Raw genomic sequence first — 14,444 nt, forward strand, 5'->3', positions numbered from 1 at the left:
CCCAGTATTTATTGTGTTGCCTCTCATCTCCTCTGTGTCTAGGCAGCTGAGTTGTCTGGTCTTCCAGCTCCCAGACCTGCCCCCATCCTGGTCAGGCAGTTTCAAAAGACCAATGGTGAGACGTCAGAGAAACCAGGTATGGTCGCTCAAGTCCAGTTTTATTTTTTAGAACCGTGTTCATTCATTCAATTGGTCTCACCAATGCTACAATTTAAAAACATTGTAATTGATTCTTGTAAAGGGGAAGGTGTGGCACGTTATTGGGAGAGACCACAAATCCATCTGAAAGCTTTGAAAAAATGGGTACATCTTAGACACAAACAATGTGTTTGAGAAGCCAACATACAACATACATATAATAATATTATATTATTATACAACGATGTCGGTCGACCGTCGGGTGTCCCTCTGTTCTCCTCTGACCACCAGGTGGCACTAGTGTATCTGTGAGGTCTCCACTTCAACTTCCTCTTCTCCCCTCTCCTTTTCACCTCTCCTCCCCTCTCCTTTTCACCTCTCCTCCCCTCTCCTTTTCACCTCTCCTCACCTTCCCTCTCCTTTTCCCCTCCCCTCTCCTCCCCTCTCCTTTTCCCCTCTCCTCCCCTCTCCTTTTCCCCTCTCCTCCCCTCTCCTTTTCCCCTCCCCTCCCCTCTCCTTTTCCCCTCCCCTCCCCTCTCCTTTTCCCCTCTCCTCTCCTCCCCTCTCCTTTTCCCCTCCCCTCCCCTCTCCTTTTCCCCTCTCCTCCCCCTCTCCATTTCCCCTCCCCTCTCTCCTTTTCACCTCTCCTCACCTTCCCTCTCCTTTTCCCCTCCCCTCCCCTCCCCTCTCCTTTTCCCCTCTCCTCCCCTCTCCTTTTCCCCTCCCCTCCCCTCTCCTTTTCCCCTCTCCTCCCCTCTCCATTTCCCCTCCCTCCCCTCTCCTTTTCACCTCTCCTCACCTTCCCTCTCCTTTTCCCTCTCCTCCCCTCTCCTTTTCCCCTCTCCTCCCCTCTCCTTTTCCCCTCTCCTCCCTCTCCTTTTCCCCTCCCTCCCCTCTCCTTTTCCCCTCCCCTCCCCTCTCCTTTTTCCCCTCTCCTCCCCTCTCCTTTTCCCCTCCCTCCCCCTCTCCTTTTCCCCTCTCCTCCCCTCTCATTTTCCCCTCTCCTCCCCCTCTCCTTTTCTCCTCCCTCCCCTCTCCTTTTCCCCTCTCCTCCCCTCTCCATTTCCCCTCCCTCTCCTTTTCACCTCTCCTCACCTTCCCTCTCCTTTTCCCCTCCCCTCTCCTTTTCCCCTCTCCTCCCCTCTCCTTTTCCCCTCCCTCCCCTCTCCTTTTCACCTCTCCTCACCTTCCCTCTCCTTTTCCCCTCCCCTCTCCTTTTCCCTCTCCTCCCCTCTCCTTTCCCCTCCCCTCCCCTCTCCTTTTCCCCTCTCCTCCCCTCTCATTTTCCCCTCTCCTCCCCTCTCCTTTTCCCCTATCCTCCCCTCTCCTTTTCTCCTCTTTTGTCTCCAAGTCAGGTCACTGCAGTTGTTCTCCGAGAGGGTGAAATCATTTTGCCTTACATCACTGCTGTGTCCTGTTCTCCCTAGCTACAGCTAGACCTCAAGGGGCTAGGAACTGCTCGAGTCAGTGCTTTAAAACTCAATATTGTACACGGGGCTGGACACACCTCAGTGACAACACAACAGGGGGGTGAGGAGAGAGGAGAGTCACTCAGTATGGAAGAAGGGAGGGTAGACATGGAATAAATGGGCTGCATCTCAAAAGCCACCCTATTCCCTATATCAGGGATCATCAACTAGATGTTTTTCTTGAGTGGATGGTCGGGGGGCCGGAACATAATTACAAATAATTTGTAGACTGCAATTTGACCCCAACTAAACAGATATATAATATTTGACCAAAACATAATCATTTCAATCTTTGCTTACATTTGTATACGATCACGTGTCTCGTCTATTATGCGTGGGAATACTGTCAACTTTGGGACCTTATATAGATAGGTGTCAGCCTTTCCAAATCATGTCCAATCAATTGGATTTACCACAAGTGGACTCCAATCAAGTTGTAGAAACATCTCAAGGATGATCAATGGAAACAGGATACACCTGAGCTAAATTTCGAGTCTCATAGCAAAGGGTCTGAATACTTATGTAAATAAGGTATTTCTGTTTTCGCTTTTTTGTCATTATGGGTTATTGTGTGTAGATTCAATTTTAGAATAAGGCTGTAACGTAACAAAATGTGGAAAAAGTCAAAGGGTCTGAATACTTTCCGAAGGCGCTGTATAATGGAATAAGTCTCTCTGGTCAAAAGTAGTGCACGATATATAGAATAAGGTGCCATTTGGGAAGCACCATTGGCGTAAGAAGGAGCAGGGGTACTGTAAGGTTATTGTATATCAGTGGGAGAGAGACTCTGGGAGTGAAGCAGTGTCACTGTGTTGAGATTAGTTATACTAATCCAATCTAATAGAGAGGAACAGTGAAGGATGATGAAGAACGTAGTACTAACACTGCTGAATGAAGAAGATCCTCATGGGCTTTGGCTTAAAGGTCCAATGCAGACGTTTTTATCTCAATATCAAATCATTTCTGGGTAACAATTAAGTACCTTACTGTGATTGTTTTCAATTAAAATGGTCAAAAAGAAACAAATAGTATTTTAGCAAAGAGCAATTTCTCAAGCAAGAATTTAGCTAGGACTGTCTGGGAGTGGTCTGAGTGAGAAGGGGAAAACTGAAAACTAGCTGTTATTGGCAGAGAGGTTTGGAACTCTCTTTCTTATTGGTCTATTAACTAATTTACCGCTTGGTGATGTCAGCAGGCAGGCCAAAACTCCATCCCACCAAAACAGGCTGAAACTTCAGACGGTCTTTTCAAACAGCTCTTACACTAAAAGGGCAATATCATAATTTTCACAGTATTATTCCAATCTCATAGTGTGGAAAAAGTATATAAAACACAGGAAAATCGCGTTTTCGACTGCACTGGGCCTTTTAAATGGCTCCCTATATAGTGCACTACTTTTGACCATGGCTCTGGTCAAAAGTAGTGCACTATGTCGAGAATAGGTGCCATTTGGGATTCAAACTATCATCTTAACTCATATGAAGCTGTAAGATTCTCTCGGCTTGATCCGTTTCCCTGATATCTGATGGTTTATTATGTTCCTGAAAGTGCATCAAACTTTATCCGGTGTATCAGTTGGATTAGTTTTCCTTATCTTCTTTTTTCTCAAATCAAACCCTTTCCCTGCCTGTCCTTTAAGCCTGTGAGTCTGTGATGATAACTAGCTACCGTCCATGTCGGGTATTTTGTGATGGCCAGCAGAAGCCCTCGGCTGAATCTGTTAAAGTAATTAATTTGTTTGGATATTTTTGTAGCTGTGTTGAATGTCAATGTGTTTGTCTCTCACTGCGTCGCTGTAAGGATTTTGTTTCAGCAGTAATTTGATGGACCAGCGAGACGAGGGACGGGGGAAAAGAGCAAAGCTTCCACCTGCATGTTACTTGTTGTCAGGGGAAGAAAACACAAGCCTGAATTGAAAGGGACAACTCAACTGACATCTTTGCAGCTAACATGATTATGTTACCTCTCAGTTATTGTGTCTTAGCCTGTATGTTGTTGCTCTAGCTTTGCTTGGGGAAACTGAACTCAGTCAACAGCAGGGGGCTTTGATTTGGGTGGTCAAATAAATAAGCCATTCAAATAAAAAACCCAGGAATTACTAGCCATTCATTACTAGGTTCAATGAGGAACTGCATTTAAAGGTATTGTCAAGGCACTATGCTAGGACTGTTTCCCAAATGGCACTCTATTCCCTATATAGTGCACTACTTTTGACCAGAGCCCTATGGGTACACTAAATAATAGGGCTCTGGTCAAAAGTAGTGCACTATATAGGGAATAAGGTGCCACTTGGGACGCAGTCTAGGACCTGATTGTGTGTGCTGGAGCTAGCGGACTGAGTGACAAAGGCCTGAATTCTCATCCTCTTACGTAAGCCCCAAGACCAGTAAGCTGTTGCCTCCTGTCCTGCCTCCCTCCATGCTATAGATGGGCCAATGGTCTGATTCAATGTGTACTGTAGCCTATTGATTTAGACTGGACATGACACAGTAAAGGTTGTCTGTCTGGTGTCTCTCATTGCTATAACTGTGGCTTGAGTCCCAAATGGCCCCCTATTCTCTATATACTGTACTACTTTTGGCCACAGCCCTATGGGGATATAGTGTGCCATTTGGGACGCAGGTTCTATTTACAGGCTGGACACTATATAGTATATATGGTCAAAGTGGCTGCACTGTCTGTCTGTCTCCCTGCCTCAGTTTAGTGTTCACTCCAGGCACTGGAGTGTAACAAGATCATAGTGAATGAGCCTTTATATAACCGTGGCCTGCAGTTGTCTTAAAGGATAAATCCACAGTTGTTGTTGTTATGTATGGCAAAGCTACTACTGCTGTAAGCTTGAATAGAAATGACCATGAAATTGTATATTGTTTTAGCTTCATTTTGACACACAATGATCCATACTGCAAACTATACCCTTATTAGCACCAGGAAGTACTGGACTGTACTGTTTATTTGGAAAGGGGGTGTTCTGCTGGGCTCCCTGGCACTAAATTGTATACAGTTTTCAGGATTCATGTTTTCTTATGTTGCGTTTGGACATAAACTGTATAAATGACTATTTTGCTGTGGTCCTCTACTAGTCAGCCCCAGCCTGCCCCGAAGCCCTGAAGCCAGACTAACTTGGCTGAACACTTGTCTGTTTTCTGTGATGTGGACCTACTGTATAGTATGTGTGTTTGGGGAGGTGCGACAGGGGGAGCGGGGGTCTACTTGGTTCCCTACCGTCCTACGTCATTGGCAGCAGATGAAGTGTAGAGTTCTAAATCTAACAGGCTCACTAGAAGAACACCATACGGATATAGAGACTAAACTGTTTCCAAGCTTCAGTTATGTTTTCATCGTCAGGATCAAAACACACCACACCGACTCTCTCAAGGAGTTTCAACTTTCAAAGAGTTCTCACTCCCTCCAGTTTTCATTTAGCTGATGTGCTTCTGAGCTGGGATCTGTAATTAACAGTCCGTCAGTCCCCCAGTTCACAACACTAGCTGCTGTAGGATGAATTACCACAGCAGCACCACTGAGTTGAGATAGGGTGCCATTTGGGACGCAACCAAAGTCATTTATCGAAATGGGAATATTTGAGGATGCATTTGCATACATTGCACAGTGTGATGTTTCTAGGGTTTTAGACCTAAGCCCTTTGAGGCGCCACCTTGTTTTTCCTATTGTGATTTACCATTGTTTATCTGACTATGCCTTGTTACATTTCATCAATGTTTACTCACGACTTTGAGTAAACTGAACTAACTCTATTAGTGTTGTTTCTTGCTGAGAGATTAGTCAGGCTGCTGGGTTTTTTCTACCCAGACAGGCAGCAGTCTTCGCTAAAGCAAACAAACAGTACATATTTAGATAGACAGTGGTTGTGTCCCAAATGGCACCCGATTCACTACATAGTGCACTACTTTCATCCATGGCGCATTGGGCTCTGGTCAAAAGTAGTTCACTATATAGGGAATAGTAGAGAGCCATTTGGGACACAGCCTTAGACAAACAGTGAATAGGTCTATGGCTCTTCATGGTTCTCCCAGGGAGGAATGATTATTTACCCTGTAGCAGAGTGGATGTCTGCCCTCTACTTTGAGGTGAAAGATACACAAGTTAGGTTCATTATTTTAAACAACTCTCTCTCCCCTGGCCGATAGCCAAGACCTTGGGGGGACGATTCTAAAGCACGATGGGAGCCTGTTTGTTATCGTCCACGCTTGTGTTGAGTCCTGCATTTTCAGCCAAACGCGTGGACATTTTGTCATTGACAATGTTAGCACAAACATGTTTATCAGCAGTGTTGGCTGGCCGGGCTCTGGCTCCTCTTTAGAATTGAGGCCAGACAAGATGGACATTGCTGCTCTGGTCTTAAGGGGGATTTCACTGTGTTGTATTGGTTAGCAGGAAGTGGAGTAACAATGATCAAATCCACTGCTAAACCAACAAAAGACAAGCTAGGCTCTCTGACGCAGTCTGCCAACAGTCCGGGCACTACTGACTCCTTAATTGGAGAGGACAGGCTCGTGGTAAAGGCTGGAGCAGAATGAGTGGAATGGTATCAAATACACCAAACACATGGTTTCCAGGTCTTTGATGCCATTCTATTCACACCGTTCCAGCCATTATTATGAGCCATCCTCCCCTCAGCAGCCGCCACTGCTACTGAGTATGGAAAACATGGAGCTCCTTCTGTGTAAACCCCTGCATTTTAGTAAAGCCTTTGAAGTGCTATATCAAAAGTAGTGCACTATATAGGGAATAGGGTGCCATTTGGGATGCATCTAAGCATCTGCACAATGGAGGATGTTGTTCCTGGTTGTTCCTCTATCTAGGAGCCAGGCCCATGGTTACATTAATCACCACTGCAGACAACAGCGCTCACGAGAACTTAATTGAGAAATCATGTCAGCTCTGAATTTCTCTGTAAACAAATGCACGAGTCTTTAACATGGTCCACATGAGTCAAACTCCAGAGAGAGAGAACAAAAGAGAGAGGGAGAAAGAGGGGAAAAGAAAGGGGGATACCTAGTCAGTTGTACAACTGAATGCATTCAACTGAAATGGGTCTTCCGCATTTAACCCAACCCCACAGAATCAGAGAGGTGCGGGGGGCTGCCTTAATCGACATGTCATCGGCGCCCAGGGAACAGAGGCTGGAGTTGGAGATAGAGAGAGAGAAGATGGGAGTTAGAGTGAGCAAGTTAGAGAGAGCGAGTTTGAGAGACAGCGAGAAAGAGTTGGAGAAAGTCAATGTTGTCAGAAAGTCAATGTTGCTCTCCCCATGACATGTCCTACAGGCAGATGATGACCAGCTAGCTAGCTGCTAGCCCAAAACAACAGTGAAAAGGCCAAACACTTTGTCATTCTGCTGCCTCGCTCACCAACCACAACTGTCCTGTTAAACGGATGTTTTGACAGGATGGGAGAATGAAAATGCCCTCCAGTACAGTGTGTGTGTGCGTGCGTGTGAGTGTGTGTGTGTGTATGTAGTGTGTGTGTGTGCACTTTCCCTACGTGTGTGTGTGTATAACACTCTCTTTCTCTGTGGCGCTACGATGAGTCATTCCCCCAAGGTCATTGAGTGCGACATCGGCGCTCAAGTGGTGTGTTTATATTCACGGTTGACTGTGTTCTCCTTCTCTCATTATCTGACCTGGAGACACTCACTGCATCACCAGTTTACTTCCCAATCACACTGCAGGCAAATGGGAACAATTTTGGGAACACACATTCACAGAGACTCCACTGTTGAACTTGATGTGTTGAGTCTTGTTCTATACAGTTTGTGTGTAACGTGAATGATGTCAGTGAGGGATTGTGGTTGGTTAGTGCTATCCGGGATCCTTGGGACATCCCTACCCTAAACCCCGTACCTTAACCATTTTAAATGTAAACTTCAAAGGGGTGACGTCAGAGTTGGGACGTCCCAATGATTCCATTTAGACTTTTCTTATTGTGGTTTCACCCACAAGTGTCAGAAGACTTGCTTGGTTATTGTTGCTCGATTTATCCTGTTGACAATGTCAGAGTCATTGACTGGTAAAACAGCACCGCCCAAAACCCTTTTACTGTAGAACCTCTGTAGCTGTATAGGTTGCCATTTGGGATGCAGTAGAGATCTTCTTCTCACCCCTACCAGTAGGCTATGGATGTCCTATTAGAGACGGTTTCCCAGGTACAGATTAAGACTAGTCCAGGACTAAAAACCATTCTCCATGGACATTCTCCATTGAAATACCTTTTAAGTACTAGGCCTAATCTGTGTCTGCAAATCCATCCCTTAGCTATCCGCCCCTTTCAATTGTAATGATAGATTCCCAACCTACGGTTTGTGTTTTATGAATTATAGGAGGAGATATAAATGGTTCCACCTATCCTCTAAGGAGTGATTTTACAAGAAAATGTCATCACCACTTTGATGCGTGCTTGTGACCTACAATATTCTGCTTCAGCTATTTCCTCAGTCACACCCTTATTGAAACAAGCAAAGTCTTAAAAATATCTAAATGTCCAGAGAAATCTCTAGTAAGCCTGAACAATGGTCTAGTTTAGTAGACAACCATGGCGTGGCTCAGCTAATCAACAGAGAGATGTGCTTTGTCTGTTGGGAGTTGGATATATTTAGTCCATTTGTCTTGTCTGCTCTGGTAGCTGCCTGGCCTTAAATGAGGGGGAGAACACTATGTGTGCGTCCCAAATGACACCCTATTTCCCATATAGTGCACTACTTTTGACCAGAGACCAATGGGCCCTGGTCAAAAGTAGTGCACTATATAAGGAGTAGGTTGCCATTTGGGACAGATCCTATGTATTCAGGCTTGGTTTCATCCTCCACCCTCCACAGCTGCACTGGTATGTCTAACAGGCAACAGCTGCAGGTAGCAGGGCATGTGAGAGAGAATCCGAGAGAGAGAATGTTGCATCCCAAATAGCATCCTATTACCTTTATAGTTCACTACTTTTGACCATGGCCCATTGGTATCTTGTCAAAAGTAGTGCACTATATAGAGAATAGTATTTGGGACGCAGACAGAATGTTGCTGGCTCAAGCCGAGGGAGCGCTAGGCATTCTTAATGGCTTGACCAGCCCAGGCATATCATTTTATTGTGTCTGTCAAGCCAAGGATTCCACCACGCGTTTAAAGTTCTTTACCGACCATCTAGGGTCCTCAGTGACTGGTCCTGGTCAAAAATAGTGCACTAAATAGGGTATAGGTTGCCATTTGGGACGCAGACTGACTATGCAGCAGATTGCTTCTTCTCACCCCTGCCAGTAGGCTTTGTAAATCCTGTTAATTGCTAAAGCAGAGCCTGAAAAAGAGCCAAAGTACTGAGGAACCGTGTGTCAGATTCACTGTTAATTGCTGTGATCCTCCCTGGTATTGTCTGGTAGATAGATCATTTCATACAGAGCAGCTGCGCACACTTCTGTTTTCATAGGGTAGTTATTAACCGATGGTCTCACAAGAACACAGGTCTGAATTTTACAACACATGCGCTCTATTTGAACCGAATCCCCATCAACTTAAAAGAGCTTCTTAAATCATGCAGAAATCATTAAAAAACTTTCGACGTTGTGAAATGACAAACTATATTGCCGGTGGGTGACCTAGGAAATGAGGTATTTGCATTAGGTTTTTGAAGATTGGCCATGCCTCTGCTGTAATGCCTGAACCGTATCTCTGCGGCGCTCTCATCCTCCGCAGCATGCGATGGGGGGTGAGAAAAGAGGGAGGGGTGAAGAAAGGGAGGGGTTATAGATAATGTTCCTCGCACAGATGGAGTCGGAGACATCAGTGAAACCCAAGTCCCTGTTGTTGAGTAGGCCCCGGCCATATCATGCCACTGATAGGCCTCACCTCTTCACCCCTGGCCCTTCATCTGGGCGCCGGAGATGGGATGCTTCCCCGATTCCCCTAGCCGCGGGGCTTTGATCAGCGGGGCCCCCAGACGGGCCTGGCCCATCCAGGCCCCTGGGTGCTAAGCCACGCGCCAGAAGGACAGGGGCTCTGCTTTCACAGGCAGGTGGAGGAGCAGACAGGTTTAAGAAGAGCTCCTCTTTCAGTTCAGCCATGTCTGACAGGGTTGCACCCCTCTCTCTCTCTCTCTCTCTCTCTCTCTCTCTCTCTCTCTCTCTCTCTCTCTCTCTCTCTCTCTCTCTCTCTCTCTCTCTCTCTCCCTCTCTCTCTCTCTCTCTCTCTCTCTCTCTCTCTCCTCCTCTCTCTCCTCTCTCTCTCTCTCTCTCTCTCTCTCTCTCTCTCTCTCTCTCTCTCTCTCTCTCTCTCTCTCTCTCTCTCTCTCTCTCTCTCTCTCTCTCTCTCTCTCTCTTTGATGTCGGCCGAAAGAGAGTCCAGGGAGAGGCAGATGTGATGGGTCATCAAAATTACCATGAGGCAATATGGCATGTCTCTCTCATGGGAGTCTAGGGATGCATCCCAAATGGCACACTATTCCATATATAGTGTACTACTTTTGACCAGGATAAGGTCCAAAAGTAGTGCACTATAAAGGGAATAGGGTGCCATTTGGTATGCAGACTGTGTTTAAATAGTTAGGAAGTTAGCTACACCAGTAGCAGCATGACTGTTGTTAGCGAAGCTACAGAGGGTCTCTTAGCTAACTGGATTAGTTAGAAACATTATTTTCCCTCGAAATAAGATACATACCCTGGTTTATCCCGAAAGTAATCAACCCTCCTTAGCCTTACTTTGCTGGAAGTCAGCCTGTGTAATGTGAAGACTAGTAGGTGTTTGTGCGATGGGGGATGCTGGCTGCCTGGCTGAACTCTGGGTTGTCTTTTGTTTTAGAGACTCTCCTCTCCTCATCTGGTTTACATCAAGCTCTGCTTTAGCTCCAAGCCAATCCCCCTCTCTCTTCTTCTCCCTCCAGGCAGCTCCACCCTCCCCCACCACCACCACCACAACTCAGGCAGCATCTTGAATCTATCACCATTGTCTCTCCTGTCCTGTCCTGTACTAAAGCACTGCCTAAGACACATAACAGAGCCATACTCTGAGCTGAGCCACAGCCACTGCCCAATCACCAATCACTGGGCCAACTCACTCACACAGACACAGAGACACACAGAGAGACACACACAGAGACACACACTGCCCAGCCCAGCCCCATTGACTGAAGCCATGTTGGAACACAATTCAAAGCTCAGAGGTTAGGTGACCATCAGTGTGGATTGGATTATAGACCAATAATGAGCCACAGAGGACTGACTGTGTTACCCCCACCACCCACACACACACACACACACACACACACACACACACACACACACACACACTTACACACGTAACGCTTTACTCGCCCTTATTAAGACAGCATGTCGCTGTTCCCTTTATAGGGAACATTGCTTAGTCTCTAAACTAGCTTGTAGAACCAATTAATGGAAATTCACTGCAATTCAGTTTATGACTCTGTCACTGACTGGGCAATCACTAAAATTATCCTGGTATTAGTTATACAGCCTTTACAGCACCAATCATAAATAAGTAAAAAGTTTAAATGATTAATCAGACAGAGGGTGCATCCCAAAAGGCACCCCATTCCCTTTATAATGTACTACTTTTGACAAGAGCCCTATGCACTATATAAAGAATAGGGTGCCATTTGGGACACATCCAGATATCCAAACTGCTGCGCTCATTCATTTCCCATCCAAGATCATTAAAGTCGATGTGTACAGAGTAGACAGATGTCCTACTCCCCTGTTCCCCTGTTCTGATCCCTGATGGTTGTTGGGGGGAAACTGGGCGCCCTGCCCACAGTCCCTGGATGACCCTCTTCTCCAGATATGGGCCGTGTTCCAGACTGACTACATTGCGGGGTCAGACACCTGCCAGATTTCACAACGCATGGATAGGTGTTTAACATATCAGCCATCTGATGCCCAATTGCTCAGTCTACGACGTGGCACGCAACCATTGGTTGATGCTCGCTGCGCCACTACAATGTAGTCGGTCTGGAATGCCACCATATGCAGTGATCTGAGCCCAGACAGACAGACGGAGGGAGCCCTAACAGCCTGGGTACTGTAGTACCTACCTGGAGAACACTGTCCCTCCCAGGTCACCCTCCATCTATCAGGGCCAAAGCAGGCTGTCATATTGACTCTGGATCAGGTTTCAGTTTCACTACTAAACCCTGAATGTGTCTCAAATGGCACCCTATTCCCTTTATAATTCACAAGTAGTGCACTACAAATGGAATAGGGGTCCTGGTCAAATATAGTGCACTACAAAGGGAATAGGGTGCCATTTGGAATGCAACCTGGATCAGGTTTCACTACTAAACCCTGTCACATATGGCCCTCTCTCTGATGAAGGGAGAAGATGGCAGGTAGGTGTCTCAGAGGGCCCCTAGCCTAGCGCAGAGACAAATCCAAATACTGGAAAATTACCAAGCTGTGAAGGACTCATCATGTTTATAAGGATGACTGTACATAATATTTGTTATATGTTTGGGCATGTACCTCTGCACATATAACAAGATGAACAATTTACAATGTGGGTGAGTAAATCAGAGTAGGTGTGTGGTTGGAACAATTTAAAGTTAACAGGACTTTTTCCCCTTAGGGTTTAAGATATAGTGAATTTAGAAATTTGCCACAGAATTTACTACAAAGCAGTTGTTCCTCAAAGCGGGTAAGATTTATTTTAGGTTTAATAGGAATATTGTCTGATTTAATTAGCTGGAGCTACTGTGTGATCCGCTGATAAGATCTTTATGTGGGTGAGATCTCTACTTCTCACTATAGCTGTTTTGTAAATAGTCTCAGTAACACATCATTATTTTGTTAACAGAATGTAGCTGCCTGGTGTCAATAGTAAAAATAAACATCTATTAATTTCCAAATGTTCTTCAAATGTTTCAAGAACATGTTTGTACAATAACAATTTTAAATCAACTGATGTATCTCCCCAAAAATCATAATAAAAAATACCACTCATTGATTCAATTAGTTGAATTTTCGAAGATGGATCATTCCTATTACCAATTGGTTAAAATATAATGGCTTCAAACTCATTTCCATTTAGCTTGCTGCAACAATATGGTCTCAACATTATTCTACCTTTAACTGGGTTTTCCCTTATTCTGTTAGGTGTGCCTATTTTCTTTCTCAAGTTGTGCTTTCTGAAGAACCTTGCGGTGTCTCGTGGGACGGGCCAACCCACTTTAAAAAGTCTAAAAATAATTGGCACTATTGCAGGGGTCTTCGGTGGGACTAGGAGGGGGGTTTGAGGGGCGGCTGCTGTCTTAAGATCTGGTTTTGGACCATCTTTCTAAAGCATAATGATGCAGAACAAAGCTACTTATAGCAATGCACTGACCTCCTCTTAGGCTGTGGGGAATTGTGACTGACGGCTTGTCTGTTTTCTTATCTTGTAACATTGTGTATCCTAAATTCTTATTAAAAACAATTGCTTCATAATATTAGCCCAATTTTTATATTTTATTACTGTGCCTCAAGTGTAGCAGGCCTACTAGTGTGTAAAACAGGTTGCCATAGCAACCCTTTTGTCACGACAAGTCTGTAAATACGTTTTATTATTCTGGGTTTTCTTGAATGTCTTTCTCAAAATAGCACAGGTCACCACATTTGTATGTCTCGTTTCGATTGATTCGTATGGTTGGTATGTTGGTATGTTAGCTTCATTCTAAAGAGTGTGTGTCAGAGAAAGATGGATATACAGTAGTGTTGGTTTGGAACAGCCTGCAGGGGGTCTCTAAATGAAGAAGTCTGTGCTCCCTGTAGCTGACCCAATACAGTGACCTGCCCCTTCTCCTCTCCTCCCCTCCCTCCATCCCTCCCTCTCCTTCCCTCCCTCCCTCCATCCCTCCCTCTCCTCCCCCCCCTCCCTCCATCCCTCCCTCTCCTCCCCTCCCTCCCTCCATCCCTCCCTCTCCTCCCCTCCCTCCCTCCATCCCTCCCTCTCCTCCCCTCCCTCCCTCGATCCCTCCCTCTCCTCCCCTCCCTCCCTCCCTCCATCCCTCCCTCTCCTCCCTCCCTCCCCTCCCCTCCCTCCCTCCCCCTCCCTCCCCTCCCTCCTCCTTCCCTCCATCCCTCCATCCCTCCCTCTCCTCCCCTCCCTCCCTCCATCCCTCCCTCCCTCCCTCCCTCCCCTCCCCTCCCTCCCCTCCCCTCCCTCCCTCCCTCTCCTCCCCTCCCCTCCCCTCCCTCCCTCCCCTCCCCTCCCCTCCCTCCCTCCCTCCATCCCTCCCTCTCCTTCTCCCCCTCCCTCCATCCCTCCCTCTCCTTCCCCCATCCCTCCCTCTCCTTCCCTCCCTCCCTCCATCCCTCCCTCTCCTCCCCTCCCCTCCCCTCCCTCCCTCCCTCCCTCCCTCCCTCCCTCCCTCCCTCCCTCCCTCCCTCCCTCCCTCCCTCCCTCCCTCCCTCCCTCCCTCTCCTCTCCTCCCTCCCTCCCTCCATCCCTCCCTCTCCTTCCCTCCCTCCCTCCATCCCTCCCTCTCCTCCCCTCCCTCCCTCCATCCCTCCCTCTCCTCCCCTCCCTCCCTCCATCCCTCCCTCCCTCTCCTCCCTCCCTCACTCCATCCCTCCCTCTCCTTCCCTCCCTCCTCAATTGCCCACTACACAGGCGACGCTCTCCTCCCTCTCTCTCATTCTCAGTTCAATTCAAAGGGGCTTTATTGGCATGGGAAACATGTGTTTACATTGCCAAAGCAAGTGACATAAACAATAAACAAAAGTTAGAAGACACAAAATAACATCAATAAAAACTATTCGAATTTGACAGTAAATATTGCACTCAAAAATATTTCAAAAATATATAAATTTCAAGTGTTATTATCAGCTATGTACAGTGTTTAAGC

General features: G+C 46.5%; 1 protein-coding gene across 2 annotated transcripts in view; it reads left to right on the plus strand.

The window, feature by feature from the left end:
• The window catches only part of kiaa0586 (KIAA0586 ortholog), a 107,839-nt gene that overhangs the window by 80,928 nt on the left and 12,467 nt on the right, over nucleotides 1–14,444 (plus strand). For both annotated transcript variants that reach the window (XM_041848094.2, XM_041848095.2), the window contains one exon: nucleotides 43–136. In XM_041848094.2, coding sequence (XP_041704028.2) covers nucleotides 43–136 — 94 coding nt within the window. The remainder of the gene's footprint in view (nucleotides 1–42; nucleotides 137–14,444) is intronic.

Source organism: Coregonus clupeaformis, chromosome 25, assembly GCF_020615455.1.
Source record: "Coregonus clupeaformis isolate EN_2021a chromosome 25, ASM2061545v1, whole genome shotgun sequence".
Classification (NCBI taxonomy): Eukaryota; Metazoa; Chordata; class Actinopteri; order Salmoniformes; family Salmonidae; genus Coregonus; species Coregonus clupeaformis.